Genomic DNA, 23,004 nt, shown 5'->3' with positions numbered 1-23,004 from the left:
GGAACACACCTGAGAGAATCAGAGCCACAGGTGAGCTGGGATAGAGGAACACACCTGAGAGAATCAGAGCCACAGGTGAGCTGGGATAGAGGAACACACCTGAGAGAATCAGAGCCACAGGTGAGCTGGGATAGAGGAACACACCTGAGAGAATCAGAGCCACAGGTGAGCTGGGATAGAGGAACACACCTGAGAGAATCAGAGCCACAGGTGAGCTGGGATAGAGGAACACACCTCAGAGAATCAGAGCCACAGGTGAGCTGGGATAGTGGAGCACACCTGAGAGAATCAGAGCCACAGGTGTGCTGGGATAGAGAAGCACACCTGAGAGAAATAGAGCCACAGGTGAGCTGGAACAGTGGAGCACACCTGAGAGAAACAGAGCCACAGGTGAGCTGGGATAGTGGAGCACACCTGAGAGAATCAGAGCCACAGGTGAGCTGGGATAGAGAAGCACACCTGAGAGAATCAGAGCCACAGGTGTGCTGGGATAGAGAAGCACACCTGAGAGAAATAGAGCCACAGGTGAGCTGGAACAGTGGAGCACACCTGAGAGAAACAGCACTCCATCAGTGTTTGGTCAACGTATTTGGCCGTACCGCCCCCCCACCCCCCCACCCCGCACACAGACAGGAGGCTGTGGACAGCTTTCAGTCCAAAATGCAGAAACCAAAGTCCCAAACACGCCTGTCATTGACCCAAAGCTTCAACAACAGCTCTGTAAAACTGTGAACAGACCATCTGCAGGGAGGGATGCATTAAACTGTTGTCCACTTGTTCCGTTTGTCTAGTTACTTAGCTTGTATAAGCCTGAGCACCAATAGAAGCTGATGCCGTGGGGATTTATGAGAGATCGTGAATGATATTGAGAAGGAGCGAGATTGAATTCCTGGAGGGTATTGATTTATGCAGCAGTGCGTATCTCTGCGTTGTGTCAGGGCATTTTAAACACAGGGATTTGCGCCTTCCCGACCCACTTTCATTCCCCAGTTTGTCACTGCGAAAGATAACGGAGTTCCTATAGTTGACCTACCTGGCTAAATAAATAAAAAATAACAATAAAGATTCCGACAGTAGGTCCTGGACATACCTGGGCTGCGAAGATCCCGGGCTTTCAAAATGCTTTTCACCAAGCCCATGGAGAGTCAAAGGGTGATGTCACAGTGACACTGTCCATGTTTTTCTACGGTTTATGCTCATGATCGTTCACTCTCATTGCCATTTACTCTCATGACCATCCATGAATAAATATCTTCCCAGCGTAAAACAATAGTTTCCAATCCTGTTCCTGGAGATCTACCGTGCTGTAGGTTTTCACTCCAACCCTAACAAAGCCCACCTCATTAAACAGCTAGAGATCTATTGCCCTGTAGGTTTTCACTCCAACCCTAACAAAGCCCACCTCATTAAACAGCTAGAGATCTATTGTCCTGTAGGTTTTCACTCCAACCCTAACAAATCACAGCTCATTCAACAGCTAGAGATCTACCGTCCTGTAGGTTTTCATTCCAGCCCTAACGAAGCGCACCTCATTCAGCAGCGAGAGATCCCACTGAGCTGCTGATTAGTAGAGTCAGGTGTGCAAATTAGGGTTGAATTGAAAAGCTGCAGGATGGTAAATCTCCAGGAACAAGATTGGGACCCACTGGCATAAGACAGCTGCTGTGTTTGAGAATAATAAGCATATTCATTTTTATAGACATTTTTTTCTTCAAGCGATACTTATTAAAATAAACTCAAATAAAAGACATTGGTACCTTTTGCCTGAAGTATTATACATTATTAATGTTAATTATTTCACATTATTTTATTTAAGATTGGAAGAAAGCCTTCATGCATCCCACTGGCTTTCTCATTTTATCAATGTAATGCATATAGTGGTCCAATATTCCTTCAGAAGGTGCCCATTTTATGCGACCGCAACCAGAAGGAGCCAAAATGGCTGCCTGGTGAGGATGTGACTCTTGTGAGCATGGTGCATCTGCATTCTGGTTTTTGTTCCAACCAGCAGCCTCAGTTCCAGTTATCTGACAGACCTATAAACCACGCTGGTTCACTCCTGTACCTGAGCACAGTAACATCTTCAGCATGCACTTTGCAGTCTGCAGCTGTAGCTGGTGCTCACACAAATGTCAGACTGAGATACGCTTGCGCTAATGAAATAATTAAGAGCAGAAGTTGGCACAAAATCCTGGAGCGGATCGGCCCCTGAAAAGCACCCGGAGCCGCTTCATTGCGGACCGCTGCAGAGCCTTCAGCAGTTTGGCTGATTGATTGACAGGTGCCCTTGGGCTAAGCCACGGAAGCCCCAGGCGCAGGCCGACAGTTCGCCCTGAGTTCGCCTCGGACGTCGAGCGGCGCTTAAATTAACTCAGCGTGGCACTAACGGGCACGCCGCCGAATTAAGGGCTCATATGTGGGAACGGTGTTCGTGTCTGAGTATCATACCCCCGCCAAACGAGCCTGGGGACGCCCGTCACCAGCGCCACGCCGCCGCGCAGAGAGCAGGCTAACGCACGCATCGGGGTCTGCAGAGCGCAGGCTAACGCACGCATCGGGGTCTGCAGAGCGCAGGCTAACGCACGCATCGGGGTCTGCAGAGAGCAGGCTAACGCACGCATCGGGGTCTGCAGAGCGCAGGCTAACGCACGCATCGGGGTCTGCAGAGAGCAGGCTAACGCACGCATCGGGGTCTGCAGAGCGCAGGCTAATGCATGCATCGGGGTCTGCAGAGCGCAGGCTAATGCATGCATCGGGGTCTGCAGAGAGCAGGCTAATGCATGCATCGGGGTCTGCAGAGAGCAGGCTAACGCACGCATCGGGGTCTGAGGGGAATCGCTCCGCTAACCAAAGAGAAAATCCTGTCACTCTCCATTTGTTCAGCCGTCTTTTTTCCCCGAACCGGAGCCTCTAAAGGAATAATATAGGGTGTGTGCGGGAGAACCCCCCGACAGGACAAACGTGCGAGGGCTGTGGAGGCCTGCCGGGCGTTTCGGTGACCCCAGCTCCCGTAAATCAGCCTCTCGAGCACCCGGAACGGCCCGGGGAGGGGAGGGGGGGCGAGCGGTGGGTGGACCCAGAAGCGCGGCGACGCGACTCGCCCCCGTCCTGCTCCTTTTCCGTTTCGTTAAACGCGGATTCGAGAGAGAGCCGTCGTTTATCACGCCGCTCACCGAGCGCTGCTTCCCCAGGAGCGCAATGAAGAGGATTTTAGGAAAATGCAGTTCTGTTGGGCATGCTTCTCCCGCTCCAGCCCCCCCGGTCCCTGCCCCCCCCCAACCTGGCCCCACCCACCCAGCCCCGCCCCCACTACCTGACCCAGCCCCCAGCCCCACCCCGCCACCTGGCCCCGCCCCCAGCCCCCTGCTCCCACTGGATTCTCTCCTGTTTCTGTCTCCTCCCGTACTGAAGAGCAGCGAGCTTCAGGTACATAATTAATACATCACGAGGCCGAGCGGGTAATACCGCCATCTGGGGAAAACGCCTTTAAGAATAATTACAGGGACAGACAGATGATTTACTCTCTGCCAATTCACAGGTCCACAATCAAATGCATAAACAGATAGAGTCACGCAGCCTAAACACACATGTAAACAGACGGACCGACAGATTGACACACAGACACAAACATGCCCACGCACTGTTTGCTCAAACACGCACATAAAAATATTGACAGACACAAATATTGTCATGTTGACCAGCACACACAGGCACAAACACTGACATAATAACATAAACATTTTCATGCATATTCACACATGTACATACTCTTTCTCTCTCTCTCACACACACACACATGCACACGCACAGACACACGGACGCACACACACACACACACACACACACACACACACACACACACACACACACACACACACACACAGACACACACACACACACACACACACACACATACACACACATACACACACACATACACAGACACACACACACACACACACACACACACACAGACACACACACACACACACACACAGGTAAGGTGCTGTACTCACTCTGCAGTTGCTCAGCTCTTCAGCAGAGAGGATGATGGTTCCACATTTCCTCCCTGCGATCCCCCTGAAAATAAAACACAACATCAGCTAAGCATCTTCAATAGATTTAATCCTGTGAGATGCATGACCACTGCCTCTGTACCAAAGAAAAACAACAACTGGAATAATCATGACAATAATAATAATAATAATAATAATAATAACAATAATGATAAAACTGAACACCTCAACAGCTTTAATTGCAGGTTTGCACACAACAGTTTCGATTCATGATTAAATCTGCTCTCTGGTGCCCCCTGTGGTTCCTTTAATGGTCACATGACCTTTTTACATCAGTTGGGGCCTCTCCTGTTAGGCAGTCACTAAAATGATCGCATGACACAGACTCCACCCCCTTTTCATTGCAAATGGCGCTGAGGGACGGGGTAACCTGCAGAAAGCGCCTACACAGTGACTCTCACGCTGAAATATGCCCCATCACCCACACCTACAGCTATGGGAACCTGGGAGACAAAGGGTTAACCGTGGTGAAAAGCTCAAACGTCCTGTCCAACTGATCAGGGATGGGACGCTAATCCTTAAAACTACACACCTCGGTTATATAGCTACAGACACAGGGGGCGCAGGGGCACCATCCTCAGATGAAGCATTGCTCCTTTGTAAGCTGCTTTGGCGAACAGAGTCTGCTAATCGCATCAATTGTTTATTGCGGTCCCAGAAGCTACCGTAAGCACACTCTGCAACACGTAGCGTGTCACGTATGCACTGGCTGCAGTACACATGCGTTAGCTGCAGTACACATGCATTAGCTGCAGTGCACATGCATTAGCTGCAGTACACATGCATTAGCTGCAGTACACATGCGTTAGCTGCAGTACACATGCATTAGCTGCAGTGCACATGCATTAGCTGCAGTACACATGCATTAGCTGCAGTGCTCAGAAGTGTCGATGGCGCGCTGGTGAACAGAGAGCATCTGCGATCCCAAGCGTGAGGAAAACCCATCGAGCTCTGACAGCCGAAATATAAAAGTGGCGAGCAATCTCAAGCTGGTTTGCCAAAAAAATATTTGAGCATGAGGGATTTTAGGAGCAAGCATGTTGTTGAATGCTCAGAATCGACTGGGTATTCTTTCTGTGGCATCGTTCTTTCGTCTCTGTTGAGCTACCATCCAGCGTCACACAGAGACCCAGATATCCCCTGGCCACGAAGCCCAAATCGTTCAACTGCTCATTTACCCTCTCAAAGGAGCTCATGCTCTGTAAAGGTCAGGGGTCACGGAAATCTCTCCTATCATTCACACCCTCTCCATCTCTTTGTGTATCCCTCTCACTCTCCATCTCTTTGTGCATCCCTCTCGCTCTCTCTCTCCATCCTTCTCCTTTTCCCACTTCCTGCACTTTGTGCTTGTTTCTGATGAATCACTCCACAGGCCACCACCTCTAATTAACAGCCTGGAGTCCAAGATGTGCGCTATTCACGGACAGAGCCCATGTGTGCTATTCACAGAGCGACACCTCCATTGAATTCAGGCTTCGGAAGGGAATAGACCTCCCCTTAACCCCCTGCTGCATTTAACCCTTCAAGGGCGCAAGATCACAAATGTATTAATGGAATGTTCAGAAGCAAACGTTCTAATGCTGATGCAACGATCGGTGCTGCCCATTGAAAGCAATGGAGTTCTAGAACACCGACTTGGAATTTAGAAAATTAAACATTCCAAAAAAAAAAAGAAATAACAAGACTCCAAAGGGTTAATGATCTACAGAGACATCATCTCACAGAACTCTGTTTTTGGTGCAGTGACGGACAGTCCCGTATCCCCCCATTCCACAGCTTTGATTCTGACCCAAAGCAGTTATACAGCATCCAGGTTAATTTGACAGAAAAAATCATTTGGTTCCAAAAATCAAATGGATGATGGAAGATGAAAACTGAAAGAATTTTATTTCCCCTCCATTTCTTACAGGAGCTACTTTCCTTACCAGTCATGAAAAGTTCATAAAATAAGTTTTATTTCAAGTTATTTTACACAGCTTGTGGGCTCTTCTCCAATTAATATTTATGGTGTTCTCATTTTAAACGTTTTTAATTGAATCCTGTGGCCAAAAGAACAGGCAACATCTCCTGGCAGCACCAGTACAAGAGAACGGAACAGCCAGGTGACTGTGGAGTAAAAACAAGTGGCGGCTAGCCAGCATGTGCTCCGAGGAAGACTGTTTGCTCTGAGGAAGAGTGTATACAGTGAGGAAGAGTATCTACTCTGAGGAAGAGTGTATACAGTGAGGAAGAGTATCTACTCTGAGGAACAGTGTATACAGTGAAGAAGAGTATCTACTCTGAGGAAGAGTGTATACACTGAGGAAGAGTATCTACTTTGAGGAAGAGTGTATACAGTGAGGAAGAGTATCTACTCTGAGGAAGAATATATATTGCGAGGAAGAATATTTTCTCTGAGGAAGAGTGTATGCTCTGAGGAAGAGTGTATTCTGAGGATGAGTGTAAACAGTGAGGAAGAGTATCTACTCTGAGGAAGAATGTATACTTTGAGGAAGAGTATTTTCTCTGAGGAAGAGTGTATGCTCTCAGGACATAACAGTCATGCAACAATCCCACAAATACTCTAGGCCATCCTAAATCTGAAGAACAAATGATCGTTGAAGAAATAAAGAAAGAGAGAAAGAAAGAAAGAAAGAAAGAAAGAATGAAAGAAAGAAAGAGAGAAAGAGAGAGAAGTGCGCCTGCTCTCTACAGGACAGATCAGTGGAGCCGCGCTGTGAGAAGGTCAAGCCCAGCGAGTCTCTCCAGCCGAGGTGCACAATCTACAGCAATTCAGCCTCGGCACAATGAGGCCCTTCCAAGCCTTTGTCAGGATAAGGACAGCCGGGCATAATAGACTCTCCACAGCCTTCATGCCACAAGCTGGGCGTCGATCACAAACCCAGCTCCCTTTCAACAGCTCTGTCTCAAGACTTAGCCCGGCCATTTTCTCTCTTCTTATTTTTTGTCTTCACAATTATTATTATTATTTTTTTTTAATTCATGACAAATTACCACACGCCCTGTTTTTATTCGCCGTTCGGTCCCTGGGGACGTTCGCCCGTCAAGGATACTTGCTAATTGGCTGATTAATGAAAGACAGCTTCCCTCTTCAGCACGGTGCCAATACTCTGCGCTCAATGTCAAGGTCTATACCTTACTGTAGCAGCACCACGCGGTCCACGCCACAAAAGAGGTTTCCATGGAGACAGAACTACTTTATTTTGAGAGGCAAATTATTGATATTTTTATGAGTTGCAGCCTCCACATGGCACTGTACTCCATCCTTACCCCCAGCCTCAGGCCCCCAACCTCAGGCCACTCAAAGTCCATTTTCAAGGGTTGTTTTTCAAAATAAAGAAATGCAATACTTGAACCTACTGGATGACATTAAGTATTTTTTTTATATTGTCAGAAGATAGACATGACAAAACCTAGGTTCATGGAGGGTAAACTACAAAACGCATTACCAAACAAGAATATGAATGTTTTAAAAAATGAAAATACAATACTTGACCTACTGGATGAAATCATGAAAACTATCATTTTTTTTAATGAGATAAAGATGAGAAACATGAGAAAAGTTCCTTGAACTTAAACTACAAAACAAATGACCAAACAACCCTTACAAAAACAATTGCATGTTCAAAAAAAGTGAAGAGTACACACGTGAACCATATGAGAAAAGAAAACTTCAAGCCATGTTGTGTTTTCACATGGGAAAATTGTAGTTCACGTTTGAATAAATCAGTCGCATCAGAAAATGTGGAATTTCCTGTTATTTCAAGTTTTTGCATGTGGATATTTCACATTCAAATGTGAAAAAAGCCAATCACGTGTAAAAATGTCCAGTTCATTTTAATTCACATGTGAAAATGTTAAATTCACATGTGATAAGATTTCACGAAAGATTTTTTTTATAAGGGAAGAATATGGAAAATGGAATTTATAAAGACTGCTCCCACAGCTACATTAGGAAAAAAAGGTCCTCGTTGTAGACCTGTGTCCAGGCCTTTTACAGAGCCAAATAATGAGACCACCAGTATCAACTGCTTTGATTGGCAGAGAGCCACAGCTGCTATGTGTCCATGGTCCTGCAGCTCTCCTGTGAGTGGGGCTGACAGTGTCCCTGTACGATGTGTCCCTTACTAACCCGACCTGTTTGCCCTGGCAGCTGACCAATCACCACCCTGCTTTAAAGACACCTTTGTCAACTCTCCCTTCGCACACAGCTCAGACAAAGAGACCTGGGGAATCCAACAAGGCCCCGAAGCTGCCTGACTGCAGGGCCGTTTCATTAGCCGGCGTCGGTGCTATTCGTGGACATCGGCCCCAGCGTGTCATTATCCACGGGATGAAAAGGCTCAGGCGTGGCACATGCTCGGAATTCTGACAGCGAGCTGCCGCCTGGCCCCTCGTGGCTCCCGGGCAGAAGGCCATTAAAAGCCTGGAATTCTGCATTTCCAGCACCCGCCTGGGTGCACGGTGGAGGCCCGTACAGCAGCGCTAAAAGCATCGGCGCGTAGCCTGGCCGGCGCATTTTTCCATTTTCCAAAATCCACACAGAATGGTTCTGTGAAATACACAAATACAATACAGGGGCATGACTGGATTTAGCCAGGATTTATCAAACTCCCAGGCCGAGGGCCACCAGCAGTAGGCTACTTCGTGCTGGGCATGTCCAATCCAACAATGGGATTCATTTTAACACACTTTGCCATTTTGCCATTTTCAAGCTTAAAAGAGTTGGGTTGTTTTTGTTTTTTTCTTATGTTTTTGTTTTCAAAATTCGAGTGTTATTTGAACTCCATTACTTTTCAATTTCCGGCCAACCTGCGGCCTCTCCTTTGATTCACTCACGGGCGGCTGCCAGGAGACAGCATGCACGACACACAATCTCCCACCCTCCCCTGTCCTGTTTCAGTTAGGCAGAGAAGGGAGGGGGCAGAGCATTCTGGGAGATAGAGTTTGCTGGAAGGTGAGCGGCGGGTGTGAGTCACACCTGTACTACGCTGTGGAAGGAGAGCCAGGTGCCAGAGCACGGGGAAAGCTCCCCAACTGCAGCCGGGGAAGGGGGGGATGTGATGGGGGAAGGGGGGGGGTGTGGTGGGGGAAAGAGGGGGGGTTCTGTCGCATTTGAAGAAGCACAGCCCTTCCATTAGCGCTTAACATCCATTTTCTCCATTACTGCGTGACGCTCGTTTGCTGTATTTACACAAAGCTTCAAAGTGCCGGAAACCATTAGGCGGTGTTCTGAACTAATAATGGAGAGAGTATTTGCAGCGGACCATGTAATAGCAATGCACAAATTAAACAAGAATTATAGGAACAAGAGGGCGGGTGCGGGGTGCGGGAGGAAAGAGTAAACAGCTGCTTAAAGGCAAGGAGACGCTGAGAGATCGTTTCCGCCTTTTTCCCCGTCGTTAGGTTTTCCGGCATAATTCCGATTCGCGGCGCGGATCTCCTCAGCGATCCGACGCAGGCCATGCGCTCCCTAATCAGACCGACTCGGGCTGCGAGTTTCCCTCCAGTCCTGGCAGTGCGTCGCCTTCCCGAGGCAGAGCGCACGCGGCAGCGCCTCCACCGCTCCCGGCTACGGGGCCCGGTGCAATTAGCGCGCTCCTCAGAGGGGAACAGAGACAACACAAACACAAAGAGACCGAGAGGAACGGGGAATATTTTTACATATTCATCAGTCGCACAGAGGGAGCTACACATCAAACAGACCCCGCATCGCGTCCCTCGTCCTGTTCTACCGCCGTCCTGAAATCAGCGGCACTTCGACAGCACGGTGGTGCTGTAATATTGTCAGTAAAAAAAGGCTGATGACTTCCCCAATGCACAAACATGCCCATAACCTGACACTATTCAGTTCACTAGCATCACATTAATATGAATATGAGCGGTGATATGGCGAGCTATGAAATAGGTTATGAGCACTTGAAGCACTTCCACATTCACAGGCTTTTGATCATGGCAACAGCAGGTTTTTTTCCACCCATAGAGCCCTGGATGGAGAAATAATTGCATGCCCAGCGGACAGAAACGCTGAGCCAACAGCTGAACTCTGTTCAAACGGCCTTTTTGGAGCTTCCTCCTGCCAGAGGAGAGCTGCTGTATCACAGGACATCTGTCTCTGCCCACCATGACGATCTGTTCTCATTCAGAGGGAAACCTCCCAAAATCGTAGGTGACCAAAACTAGGAAAATGCAATCGCCGGAGAGGGGATGGTGGACAACACTATCATTGTTTTAAAAAAAACTGGCATGGCTCGGTTTTCGGGACAGGTTCAGGGCAATCGAAGGACCACGCCCACTGGTTAAGTGGCTACACACACCTGAAGTGCATTGCCAATTAGTCCGGGTACTTAAAGTGCGCTCTTTTCCCAGTAGGTGGCCGTGACCGGGGGAATCATATGCCAAGAGAGAAAACGTGAGAGAGAGAGAGAGAGAGAGAGAGAGAGAGAGAGAAAGCGAGAGAGAAGCACCAAGGAGGTGCTGGAAAGCTTCTGTAGGCCAGTTGTTTTGTTTTTACCTGAATCCCGTGAGGGTGAAGCGCGAAGACGTTTTGTTTTGTCTCCGTTCTAAAGAATCTCTCTTTCTCTTCTAAGAATTTAAATAAAGTTCCGGAATTTCCGTATCTCCCTGTGTCCAACTCTTCTGTCAACAAAAGGGGTGTGTTGCGATGTGTGACCAAAACAAAACAAAACCAAAAAAGTAGGGCTCTTTTGGAAACTTGTTTTCTGTAGATAGACTTTTGAACCACTTCACACAAAAGCACAATGTACACGCGAGTCCTCACACTGACACATTTTTCACGCTCCGCTTTGCCTCCTCTGACTCCTGCACAGTGTGGCGCACACACCGCCAAGCGTAACGCCAGCCGCCATTTTAAACACGGACGCGGAAACGCCAACCGCACACTCCACTTTGAGCCAGGTGCCTGGGGTTCTGTGCAAGAGATGAAAACGGTGAGAATCGGCCAAGACAAGGTCCTGATCGGGGAGCCGGGGGGTGCATCAATTGGGGTGAGACAAAGAGTAGACCCCATCCTTGGGTGGAGGGGAGGGTCCTTTCAAGACCACCCAAGAGGCCAAAATCGATCAAGAAGCAGACTCACAAGAGGGCTGAAATTGGCTGTATTGATTACCCAGGAACATCATGCGAATCACCAGAACAAAAACCCATCCTCAAATTGCACCAGCGAACAGAGGATCTGTGCCCAGATTAGGAAAAACGGGCGAAGTAAGGCTCTTTCAGACCGGCCTGCCGTCTGCCTGGAAAGGACAGAAATAAGAAAGAGCTCCGCTCATATAGTTTTCAGGGGGTGTGTTGTGTGTGAAAGGATTCAAATTCTAAAGCAGACATCAGCCTTCAGAGTCAAAAGCAGAAAATGAGGTTGAAAGCAAATCACAGCAGATATCGCACATGAAAACACCACCAAGGTGAAAACAGACCGCTCAGTCAAACCCCACAGCCTTCCGCACCCCAGCGGCCTTCCAAACCCTACGGCCTTCCAAACCCCACAGCCTTCCGCACCCCAGCGGACTTCCAAACCCTACGGCCTTCCAAACCCCACGGCCTTCCGCACCCCACGGCCTTCCAAACCCTACAGCCTTCCGCACCCCAGCGGCCTTCCAAACCCTATGGCCTTCCCCCCCCCTGCGGCCTTCCAAACCCTACGGCCTTCCGCACCCCAGCGGCCCCCCATGACCCCGCGAGCACTCAGACCTCGCTCAGCTGGGGACAGAAACGGGCCACATTAACCCAGACCTCTCGTTCAAGGGGACACACCGATGTACACATACTCCCTGTGCCTTTACAGACAGTGATGGGGAGGGGCGGGGGGGGGGAATTGCCCCCAACCCCCCCGCCATGTTAACGGCGCTCGTGTGTGAACCCTTTTGCACGAGCGTAATTTCATACCAGCGAGACAGCGCCACGATTTGCTCCGAAGCGCCGATGATTGGATTAGACAGCACATCTAATAACTCGGCCTGCGGTGTCTATTATTATTATTATTATTATTATTATCATTATTCCCTCCCAAACTCCCCCGTTTGTGCCTCTGGCCGTTACTCCCCCGGATCAGGAGGTTAAACGTCCCCCTGTGCGCCGCAGTGGCCCTCCCCCACACCATTCCGCTCACGGGGGGCGGGGACACCGGCAGGAGTTCATTTCACTTTAACCCTTTGCGCCTAGTACACACAGCGTGATCCGAATCGTAGCAAACAGCATTGCAGCGCGATGCTGGAGACCGTGGTACCAGTGCTGAAACACAGATGGCCTTTTACAGATTCACATTACATTGTGTTTTATTGGGACGAAGTGCTCAATCATAGCAATTTACACTTCTGGAATTGTAATTTCCCTCCACAGTAAAGTCTCCAGAGTCACTTAAACTCTAACAGAGTGCATATGAGTTTAATTGGGACGATGTGTACTCTTGTAAGAGCTGATTTAACAGAGAACATTCTACAGTGTGTGTGCTCAGTTATGGAGACAGGTCAGACTCAGTTATGGGGACAGGTCAGGCTCAGTTATGGGGACAGGTCAGGCTCAGTTATGGGGACAGGTCAGACTCAGTTATGGAGACAGGTCAGGCTCAGTTATGGGGACAGGTCAGGCTCAGTTATGGGGACAGGTCAGACTCAGTTATGGAGACAGGTCAGACTCAGTTATGGGGACAGGACAGACTCAGTTATGGGGACAGGTCAGGCTCAGTTATGGGGACAGGTCAGGCTCAGTTATGGGGACAGGTCAGACTCAGTTATGGGGACAGGACAGACTCAGTTATGGGGACAGGTCAGGCTCAGTTATGGGGACAGGTCAGGCTCAGTTATGGGGACAGGTCAGGCTCAGTTATGGGGACAGGTCAGACTCAGTTATGGGGACAGGTCAGACTCAGTTATGGGGACAGGTCAGGCTCAGTTATGGGGACAGGTCAGACTCAGTTATGGGGACAGGTCAGACTCAGTTATGGGGACAGGTCAGGCTCAGTTATGGGGACAGGTCAGACTCAGTTATGGGGACAGGTCAGACTCAGTTATGGGGACAGGTCAGGCTCAGTTATGGGGACAGGTCGGGCTCAGTTATGGGGACAGGTCGGGCTCAGTTATGGAGACAGGACAGACTCAGTTATGGGGACAGGTCAGGCTCAGTTATGGGGACAGGTCAGGCTCAGTTATGGGGACAGGTCAGGCTCAGTTATGGGGACAGGTCAGGCTCAGTTATGGGGACAGGTCAGACTCAGTTATGGGGACAGGACAGACTCAGTTATGGGGACAGGTCAGGCTCAGTTATGGGGACAGGTCAGACTCAGTTATGGGGACAGGTCAGGCTCAGTTATGGGGACAGGTCAGGCTCAGTTATGGGGACAGGTCAGACTCAGTTATGGGGACAGGTCAGACTCAGTTATGGGGACAGGTCAGGCTCAGTTATGGGGACAGGTCAGACTCAGTTATGGGGACAGGTCAGGCTCAGTTATGGGGACAGGCCAGACTCAGTTATGGGGACAGGTCAGACTCAGTTATGGGGACAGGTCAGGCTGAAGTAAGTCTCCTAGCTGGAATGTGCAGGGTGGATATGGTATGACATGTCATGACTACATTATAAAGGGAATTTTTACTTTAAAAATCATTCACAGCCAATAGTGTGGAAATCCATGGAAAAAGTTTCCTCAAACACCACCAATGTGTAGCACCCACCTGGGTGAAACACGGCAGCCATTTTGCACCAGAACACTCACCCACACGTTAGCTGAGGTGGTGGGGAGGGAGAGGACAGATTTTTAGCCACTTAAGCTGGGGGAAGATCTGGTGGCAGATTTAAAGAGCCAGGGGAACCACCAAATATTTGCGATGAGTGCAGCGGGAACTTTAATGACCAGTGTGAGTCAGGACCTCAATTTAATATCTAATCCAAAGAAATAAAAAATACCAGAGGCTTATAAATAGCATCTTGAGGCAGCAGTGTAGCACAGTGGTTAGGGAAGAGGACTCCAGTTCCCAGGTGGGCACCTGAGCAAGGTACTTTACCTGAACGGCTTCAGGAAGTGTGCAGCTGCATGTAACGCAACAAGCGTGCGTTGCCGTGGTTACGAGTGTCTGCTAAATGCCCGTAATGTGACGCAACGCAGCGCTCTGGCGCGCAGACGCTCACTCTGACACTCTAGCGACTCACAGCTAATTGCCGAGTGCAACCTTTGGTTTCTGCCTCGTGTACCAGTAAATAAACACACTAACTGCTGACGGAGGGCATTTAATGAGCGCTCATCACCCCCCAGAGCTACTGGTCAACATGACATTCAAACACCCATCAGCAGCCCCCGCTTTAATAAGATATGCAAAGACAGGTCCTCAGAGGGAGATTGCAATTACAGGACGCCTTCTCTTTTACACTCACATCCGCTCATTTCCTGCAGCAGAAGTGCGCGGCGCGTATTTCACAGCGGAGTTTGGCGAACGCCGACGGCACCACTCACGCACAAAGACAGGGCTGCGCACGTCCAACATGGGGCTGTGATGCCCAGAGTGCATTTGTGCCCAAAACAATTTTTTTTTAAAAGCACCACTTCAGGCAACAAATCATCTCGGGGAAGGAACTAATTTACTGCGGCCAGTTAGTAGGGAATGGAAGCTCAAAGCATAATGAAATAATTTATTAAAAAAGGACAGCGGCTCCCAGTAGACCTCCTGCAGTGGAAACGCTAACAAGCTGATGGGGGAACTTTCCTGGACCATTATTTAACTCCCATTTAAGCACTGCTTACGACCACCACAGAGTGCTGCATCTATACCGTGAACATCCAATCAATGAGTGGAAAGAACCAATCAGAGGGGTGTTCGCATCCAAAACCTTTCCATCTAACCAACACATTCTCTGATTGGTCAATCGAGTCCGATTTACATTACGAAGCGCATTCTGAGGCACACGCTGATTGTTATTTCTAAATATGGTCGGGCACATCTTTATTTGTCTGTGACAGATTCTCTCCAGTCACGGCAGGGCAGGATGTAAGATAAAGCCTCCTGCAGATTTAATGAGTAACATCCTTCAGCGCTACTTCAGCGCCAGGAGCCAAACACAGCGGCGGAGCTCTTTAGAGTTTAACCCAGATTCCGTGGCTGCAGCCGGATCCCGGTTGTCGGCGGTTGAAAGGAGCCTGGAAGGGGAAGATGGCGAGAGACGCGCAGTCAGAGACGCGCAGTCAGAGCCGCGCAGTCAGAGACGCGCAGTCAGAGACGCGCAGTCAGGGGCGGGCAGCGCAGCTACATCAGCGGGAGCCGCGCGAGGCGCTCGTTTACGCTGCGGAACACGGAGGGGAACGTCACAGCGGCGCAGAGGACCGCCTGCCGCCCCTGCCGCCGGGAAACCGGAGCCGAGGCATCGTTTGATGTTATCGCGCGGAAGCCGCGACAGCGCGTCACGAATCACACGCGCGAGAGAGAGGAGCTTCACAGGCGCGACAGCGCGGCACAAATCAAACGCGCGAGAGAGAGGAGCTTCACAGCCGTGACAGCGCGGCACAAATCACACGCGCGCGAGAGAGGAGCTTCACAGCCGCGACAGAGCGGCACAAATCACACGCGCGCGAGAGAGGAGCTTCACAGCCGCGACAGAGCGGCACAAATCACACGCGCGCGAGAGAGGAGCTTCACAGCCGCGACAGAGCGGCACAAATCACACGCGCGCGAGAGAGGAGCTTCACAGCCGCGACAGAGCGGCACAAATCACACGCGCGCGAGAGAGGAGCTTCACAGCCGCGACAGAGCGGCACAAATCACACGCGCGCGAGAGAGGAGCTTCACAGCCGCTGCAGAGCGAGAGAGAGAGAGGAGCTTCACAGCCTCTGCAGAGCGAGAGAGAGAGAGGAGCTTCACAGCCTCTGCAGAGCGAAGCGGGCTGGGGCCCGGGCGGGCCGCACGGTGACGCCACGCGCCCCTGCGGGGATACCGGGGAACAATTTGGAAAAGAAGTGATTCTATTCACTTCAAGAGGGGGGGACCCTTTTGTGGGCAAGATTATTCATGGGGAGGAAAGAAAAACACTGGATAATAATTGCTGGAAATGACTGACACCTTCGTATTATTACCCTCCTGAATTATGTATCGCGCAGGGAATAACTGACGTTTGGCATCTGTTCCTCCCTAAAGTGCTAAAAATGTGAGCCTTCATGGTGCAAAAACCAGAAAAACACTGAAAGCGGGGAAAAGCTGCTCACGAGGCAAGAGGAGAGGAGAGATCGGTTTTAATTGCGCAGCTCATGAATAATTAACAGGTATTTTAAAAACAGGCACAGACGTAACAGCGGCTCAAACTTTAGCCTGCAATCGGTGGCTCTGGCTCTTGCTGGTTATAATAACGAGGACCAGTTTCTTTAAACGTAACTGCCTTTTTAACACGCTGGTGGTCAAAGACCCTGTGCAGGGTGCAGATGCCCTTCCAGTTATGCAACCCCCTCCTGTGCACGCTCCCCGCTCCTGTGCACAACTCAAAGCCGTGCACACTCCCCCTCCCGTGCACAGCTCAAAGCCGTGCACGCCTCCCCCTCCCGTGCACAGCTCAAAGCCGTGCACACTCCCCCTCCCGTGCACAACTCAAAGCCGTGCACACTCCCCCTCCCGTGCACAGCTCAAAGCCGTGCACACTCCCCCTCCCGTGCACAGCTCAATGCCGTGCACGCTCCCCCCTCCCGTGCACAGCTCAATGCCGTGCACGCTCCCCCCTCCCGTGCACAGCTCAAAGCCGTGCACGCTCCCCCCTCCCGTGCACAACTCAAAGACGTGCACGCTTCCCCCAATCATCCACGGTGCACACTTCCCTCTCTTGTGCACAAGAACAGGTCGTGCATAATAACTACCCCTTGTGCACAGTGACACGCTTCTCCCTCCCATGATAAAATGGATGAGAGCTGCCCCCCTGGTCCAAACAAGAGTGATGCTCCATATGCCCACCCAACCCCCCCCCCCCCCCAAAAAAAAAAGCCTCAGAACGTGTGACGCATGTCTTGTGGCTCATATTGATAAACAAAACATCAATCAGCCGATATGAGCCACACGACATGCGTGACACGTTCGGAATGCCACAGTTTCCAAAGTGATGAAGGAAGGAATCTCTCATTACACACTAAACTGCATATTACAGCAGCATGAGGCACAATGAAGGAGTAAAGATGCAGGAACATGCCGTGTGAGTCACAACGTCGTTCCTTCAACGCGCTCCCGCAGAAAAGCATCAGATATTTCTGCAGGAGGACGGAGGAGAGACTGGCAGAATGAAAGTACAACTGGAACAAAATGAGTTAGAAATGTTTCCCATTTCCCACTGTGACAAGCAATAAATCCGGCCCCACAAGGAAGGCATTTACACTTTCCTGCTCCTGAAATTCACCGCATATTTTCCACAAGACTTTACTCCATCAGGCTGTGAATGGGGGGGGGGGGGGAAGGGTGGGTGAAATGAATAAGGCCATGAGAGAGCATTTATTCAGCTGCAATATTCTGTTTGCAAGGCGCTTTATTATTCAAATGCATTTTTCCAGTCTGGAAATGCGGGGCATAAACTTCTCTTTCATCTTTTCTCTTCCCTTTGTGGCAGTTTTCTCTACTTTGGCAGAAAATGCACTGGATGTGCATTTATGCGTTTGCCCTGAAGGGAGCAGCCTGTGTCTAGAGAGTAAAGTGACAACGTCGTTTTTTCCAGAAGTGCACACCTTTAGCCATCACTTCACCCTTCCAGTTACCTGCGACTGCAGCCGTGCTCAGGTGTGTTACCTGTGACTGCAGCCGTGCTCAGGTGTGTTACCTGTGACTGCAGCCGTGCTCAGGTGTGTTACCTGCGACTGCAGCCGTGCTCAGGTGTGTTATCTGCAGCCGCAGCCGTGCTCAGGTGTGTTACCTGTGACTGCAGCCATGCTCAGGTGTGTTACCTGTGACTGCAACCATGCTCAGGTGTGTTACCTGTGACTGCAGCCGTGCTCAGGTGTGTTACCTGTGACTGCAGTCGTGCTCAGGTGTGTTACCTGCGACTGCAGCCATGCTCAGGTGTGTTACCTGTGACTGCAGCCGTGCTCAGGTGTGTTACCTGTGACTGCAGCCGTGCTCAGGTGTGTTACCTGCGACTGCAGCCATGCTCAGGTGTGTTATCTGCAGCCGCAGCCGTGCTCAGGTGTGTTACCTGTGACTGCAGCCATGCTCAGGTGTGTTACCTGTGACTGCAACCATGCTTAGGTGTGTTACCTGTGACTGCAGCCGTGCTCAGGTGTGTTACCTGTGACTGCAGCCGTGCTCAGGTGTGTTACCTGCAGCCACAGCCGTGCTCAGGTGTGTTACCTGCAGCCACAGCCGTGCTCAGGGGCGAACCCCACACTGTTGATTCAGGGGAGCAAGGACATCTGAGGTTCTGCTCTGAAACGCGTGGCGGGGCCAGATGCTTCTTTTCACACCTCAGAGCACAGCTGAGCTCACACAGGGCGGAGTCAGGGGAAGACCTTTCATACCTGTCTCTGACATGAGGCCCACAGAACAGCGGGGATCTCTAAAGAGCAAAGAAATACAGACCCCTAGCCCACTGAACCTTCCCATTCTCACTCCCGCCACCAACCGCCAACCGCTAGCCAACTGAACCTTCCCATTCTCACCCCCAACCGCCAACCCCTAGCCAACTGAACCTTCCCATTCTCAATCCCACCGCCAATCGCTAGCCAACTGAACCTTCCAATTCTCACTCCCGCCGCCAACCGCTAGCCAACTGAACCTTCCCATTCTCACCCCCAACCGCCAACCCCTAGCCAACTGAACCTTCCCATTCTCACCCCCAACCGCCAACCGCTAACCGCTAGCCAACTGAACCTTCCCATTCTCACTCCCGCCGCCAACCGCTAGCCCACTGAACCTTCCCATTCTCACCCCCAACCGCCAACCGCTAACCGCTAGCCCACTGAACCTTCCCATTCTCACTCCCGCCGCCAACCACTAGCCCACTGAACCTTCCCATTCTCACTCCCACCGCCAACCGCGCGTCGCCCTCTGAGGCTGCCAGCCACAGTCGGCACAGTCCGGATTTGATCCAAGACCGTGGGGCTCGCCCTCACACCACAGAGCACAGCAGCCCTGTTCACAAACGCAACAGCATGCAATCCCCAGCAAAGGGTTTTATTCATCTCTGAAGGCTCTTGGAAGGTTTCTTTTTTTTTTTTTTTACCTGTCTCTACACCAACTTCTTTTTTTCTTTTACCCGTTTCTCCGCCGACATGCAAGCTGAGCCACTGTATCGAATGTGAATCTGGCAGTTGTTGTTTTGACTGGCTCGTCTTTGTGTTTTCCCTCTCAGGCTGCCAGTTTCATTTGTGCAGCTGGGGGACTGAATCCCCCCATCTGTCCCTCGTAAACACGCGGTTATTATCTGCCTCAAGAAGAGACAAAAATAAATAAATAAAAAGGAGAAATTACCAGGAGTTGCACACGTTCACATCTCCTGAGCAGGACAGGAGCATCTGAGGCCGTACCATACAGACGGTACCCCCGCAGCCCCCCCCCCACCCCCCCCACACACACCCCCCTGAACATGCGGACAGGGGAAACGGCGGGAAGCGAAAGAGAGAGCGATAACCTCTTCGCACAAAAAAATTCCCATGGCGACAAACGACGGTGCAGTTTTCCCTCTGCTCCTGTCCAGGGAGGAGAAAACAATCTGAGGAAAAGAGCCGGTCATTTATCACAAGAGTACTTAGCGTGGGGGGGGGGGGGGGGGGGGGGGGGGGGTGGGTGGGTGGGGGCTCCCTCCAGTAATAATTACGCGTGCAGTCATTACTCTTCCCTCAGTAACCAGGACCTTCTCAGCAGAAACCGCGTGTGAGACCCCCCCCCCCCCCCCACCCCGACAGCACCCCCCCATTTTCCAGCGCGTCGCCTGAGCGATGGCCTTCATATCGGCGAGTCCCATGAAAGGAATCCATCTTGCTCTGCAGCGGCGTCCTGTGAGGTGTGGGCGGGGGGGGGGGAAACACGAGGTCGGGGGGGGCAGCTTAGTACCCCCACGCACCTGTCACAGGTGAGGCACGATGAGGTTTCTGGAGAACTGAGGTCAGCTGAGGAGGTCAGCTGTGTGGAGCTGGTGGGCTGGCGCTGTGTGGAGGTCAGCTGTATGGAGCTGGTGGGCTGGCGCTCACAAAACATGGCGCGTGCATTTTCAAAACGGTTGCCATAGTTTCCCTTCACAATCACCAAACAATCACCCAAAACCAACACTTCCCCGTCACTGCCAGTGTCTTCCACACGACACTGAACTGGGAGAACGGCATCACGGCCTTTGAGAAAGCCCGCAACAGAAACATGATTCAGACGTTTTCATCGCAGTACACCTAAATGTTAGTACAGCAACAAAAATGTCACACTGGATATTGCGACTCAATGTTAAGAAAGAAACATATTATGGTGAAATAGAATGTGGTTGGCCTTTAGCAGAACTAGGGAACCTGTGACATACTCACAGAACACCCGCAGGGGAGAATGCAGGTTAGTAAAGACCTCAGCCCTGAGCTTTCCTAGTTGTGAGGCAGAAATCTTTTCCATTTAAAGTCTAAAAATAAGACCCTTATCTACATGTGAGCGCTGCATTTGAGTGTGTCTGCAGAATCGCATTACAGCCCTGCGTTTGAGTGTGTCTGCAGAACCGCATTACAGCCCTGCGTCTGTGTGTGTCTGCAGAACCGCATTACAGCCCTGTGTTTGAGTGTGTCTGCAGAATCGCATTACAGCCCTGCGTTTGAGTGTGTCTGCAGAACCGCATTACAGCCCTGCGTTTGAGTGTGTCTGCAGAATCGCATTAAAGCCCTGCGTTTGAGTGTGTCTGCAGAACCGCATTACAGCCCTGCGTCTGAGTGTGTCTGCAGAATCGCATTACAGCCCTGTGTTTGAGTGTGTCTGCAGAATCGCATTACAGCCCTGCGTTTGAGTGTGTCTGCAGAACCGCATTACAGCCCTGCGTTTGAGTGTGTCTGCAGAACCGCATTACAGCCCTGCGTCTGAGTGTGTCTGCAGAATCGCATTAAAGCCCTGCGTTTGAGTGTGTCTGCAGAACCGCATTACAGCCCTGTGTTTGAGTGTGTCTGCAGAATCGCATTACAGCCCTGCGTTTGAGTGTGTCTGCAGAACCGCATTACAGCCCTGCGTCTGAGTGTGTCTGCAGAACCGCATTACAGCCCTGCGTTTGAGTGTGTCTGCAGAACCGCATTACAGCCCTGCGTTTGAGTGTGTCTGCAGAATCGCATTACAGCCCTGCGTTTGAGTGTGTCTGCAGAACCGCATTACAGCACTGCTGCTGCAGAATCGCATTACAGCCCTACGTTTGAGTGTGTCTGCAGAACCGCATTACAGCTCTGCTGCTGCAGAACCGCATTACAGCACTGCTGCGTTTGAGTGCGTCTGCAGAACCGCATTTCAGCACTGCTGCGTTTGAGTGCGTCTGCAGAACCGCATTTCAGCACTGCTGCGTTTGAGTGCGTCTGCAGAACCGCATTTCAGCACTGCTGCGTTTGAGTGTGTCTGCAGAACCGCATTACAGCCCTGCTGCTGCAGAACCGCATTACAGCGCTGCGTTTGAGTGTGTCTGCAGAACCGCATTACAGCACTGCTGCTGCAGAACCGCATTACAGCGCTGCGTTTGAGTGTGTCTGCAGAACCGCATTACAGCACTGCTGCTGCAGAACCGCATTACAGCGCTGCGTTTGAGTGTGTCTGCAGAACCGCATTACAGCACTGCTGCTGCAGAACCGCATTACAGCACTGGGTCTAAGTTTGTCTGCAGAACCGCATTACAGCGCTGCTTCTGCAGAACCGCATTACAGCGCTGCATTTGAGTGCGTCTGCAGAACCGCATTACAGCCCTGCTGCTGCAGAACCGCATTACAGCACTGGGTCTAAGTTCATCAGCAGATCATACATGCGTAATGGCTCTCCACAGAGGACCAGCAGACACTGAGGCTCAAAAATAGCTGGTAGCCATACCAACACCTGCGTCTGTCTGACGGAGGGAGGCATGCTGGGAGCAGAGAGCAGTGGGAGACGTCGTCTTCACTGGAGCAAGGAGAGGCGGAAAGCGGAATTTAAATCTTTTCCGGTGGACCGAAGCTGGCCTGTCTGGTATGGCCTGATGGCTTTACCTGCTGGATGCAGTCCAGCTCAGGGACGGGTGTTGATAGAAGGCCTAATAAAAGAGAGGTAGCTCTCGGTACTCATAGCTGCTTGCTTGCTTACAGGTGCTCCTTTGTCGCAGATTGTGGTGTTAATGCAGTGAAATGACACCTTCCACGCCTCCTCGGTGATGCAGCACTTTGTGTATTCCCGAGAATAACACTGACATTCTCATCACCCTGCCCAAGAAAAGTCTTTATGGCAGGTGCAGCTTATTGATAACCTAATAACGGTGTTCAATTCGGAAGTGTGATGCCAGGTGGTGCAGGAACAGGGAGGAATACTCCAACCCCCAAACAACCCCCCCCCCACACACACACACACACACACACCTACAGAGTGTGTTCAGATGGTTCTTCCCCAAAGCCTGTGAAAGGACTTCAGCACCACGGACAGCATCAGCAACAATGCTTCAGCACCATGGACAGCGGTGATAACTGGCCTCACACACACAGTATGATTTCAGAGACCCATTTGGACACAGCTGCTGAATGAGATTTTGATTTATTATTATTTTTTTAATTTCTATTTTTTTTCACAGTTTGTGCTTTCATCCAAAATGACATCCAAGGCCACTGCCGCAAAAACAGAGCTCGATAAAACCCCACGTAAAAAATAGCTTAATTATAAATGAATAATGCGCACACTGATGTGGGGAGTGTCAGTCTGGCTCCGCCGGGCGGTGGCAATCACAGAATGAGAATGGGCCGCCGTGCAGAACAGGTCAGAGCGGCAATGACATCACGCGGGGAGCA

General features: G+C 50.8%; 1 protein-coding gene across 3 annotated transcripts in view; it reads right to left on the bottom strand.

The window, feature by feature from the left end:
* LOC118211897 (copine-5-like) overlaps positions 1-23,004 on the bottom strand; it is a 137,665-nt gene that overhangs the window by 52,078 nt on the left and 62,583 nt on the right. For all 3 annotated transcript variants that reach the window (XM_035389463.1, XM_035389465.1, XM_035389464.1), the window contains one exon: positions 4,017-4,080. In XM_035389463.1, the coding sequence (XP_035245354.1) occupies positions 4,017-4,080 (64 nt within the window). The remainder of the gene's footprint in view (positions 1-4,016; positions 4,081-23,004) is intronic.

Source organism: Anguilla anguilla, chromosome 13, assembly GCF_013347855.1.
Source record: "Anguilla anguilla isolate fAngAng1 chromosome 13, fAngAng1.pri, whole genome shotgun sequence".
In the NCBI taxonomy this organism is placed as follows: Eukaryota; Metazoa; Chordata; class Actinopteri; order Anguilliformes; family Anguillidae; genus Anguilla; species Anguilla anguilla.
This window is presented reverse-complemented; position numbering and strand designations above follow the sequence as displayed.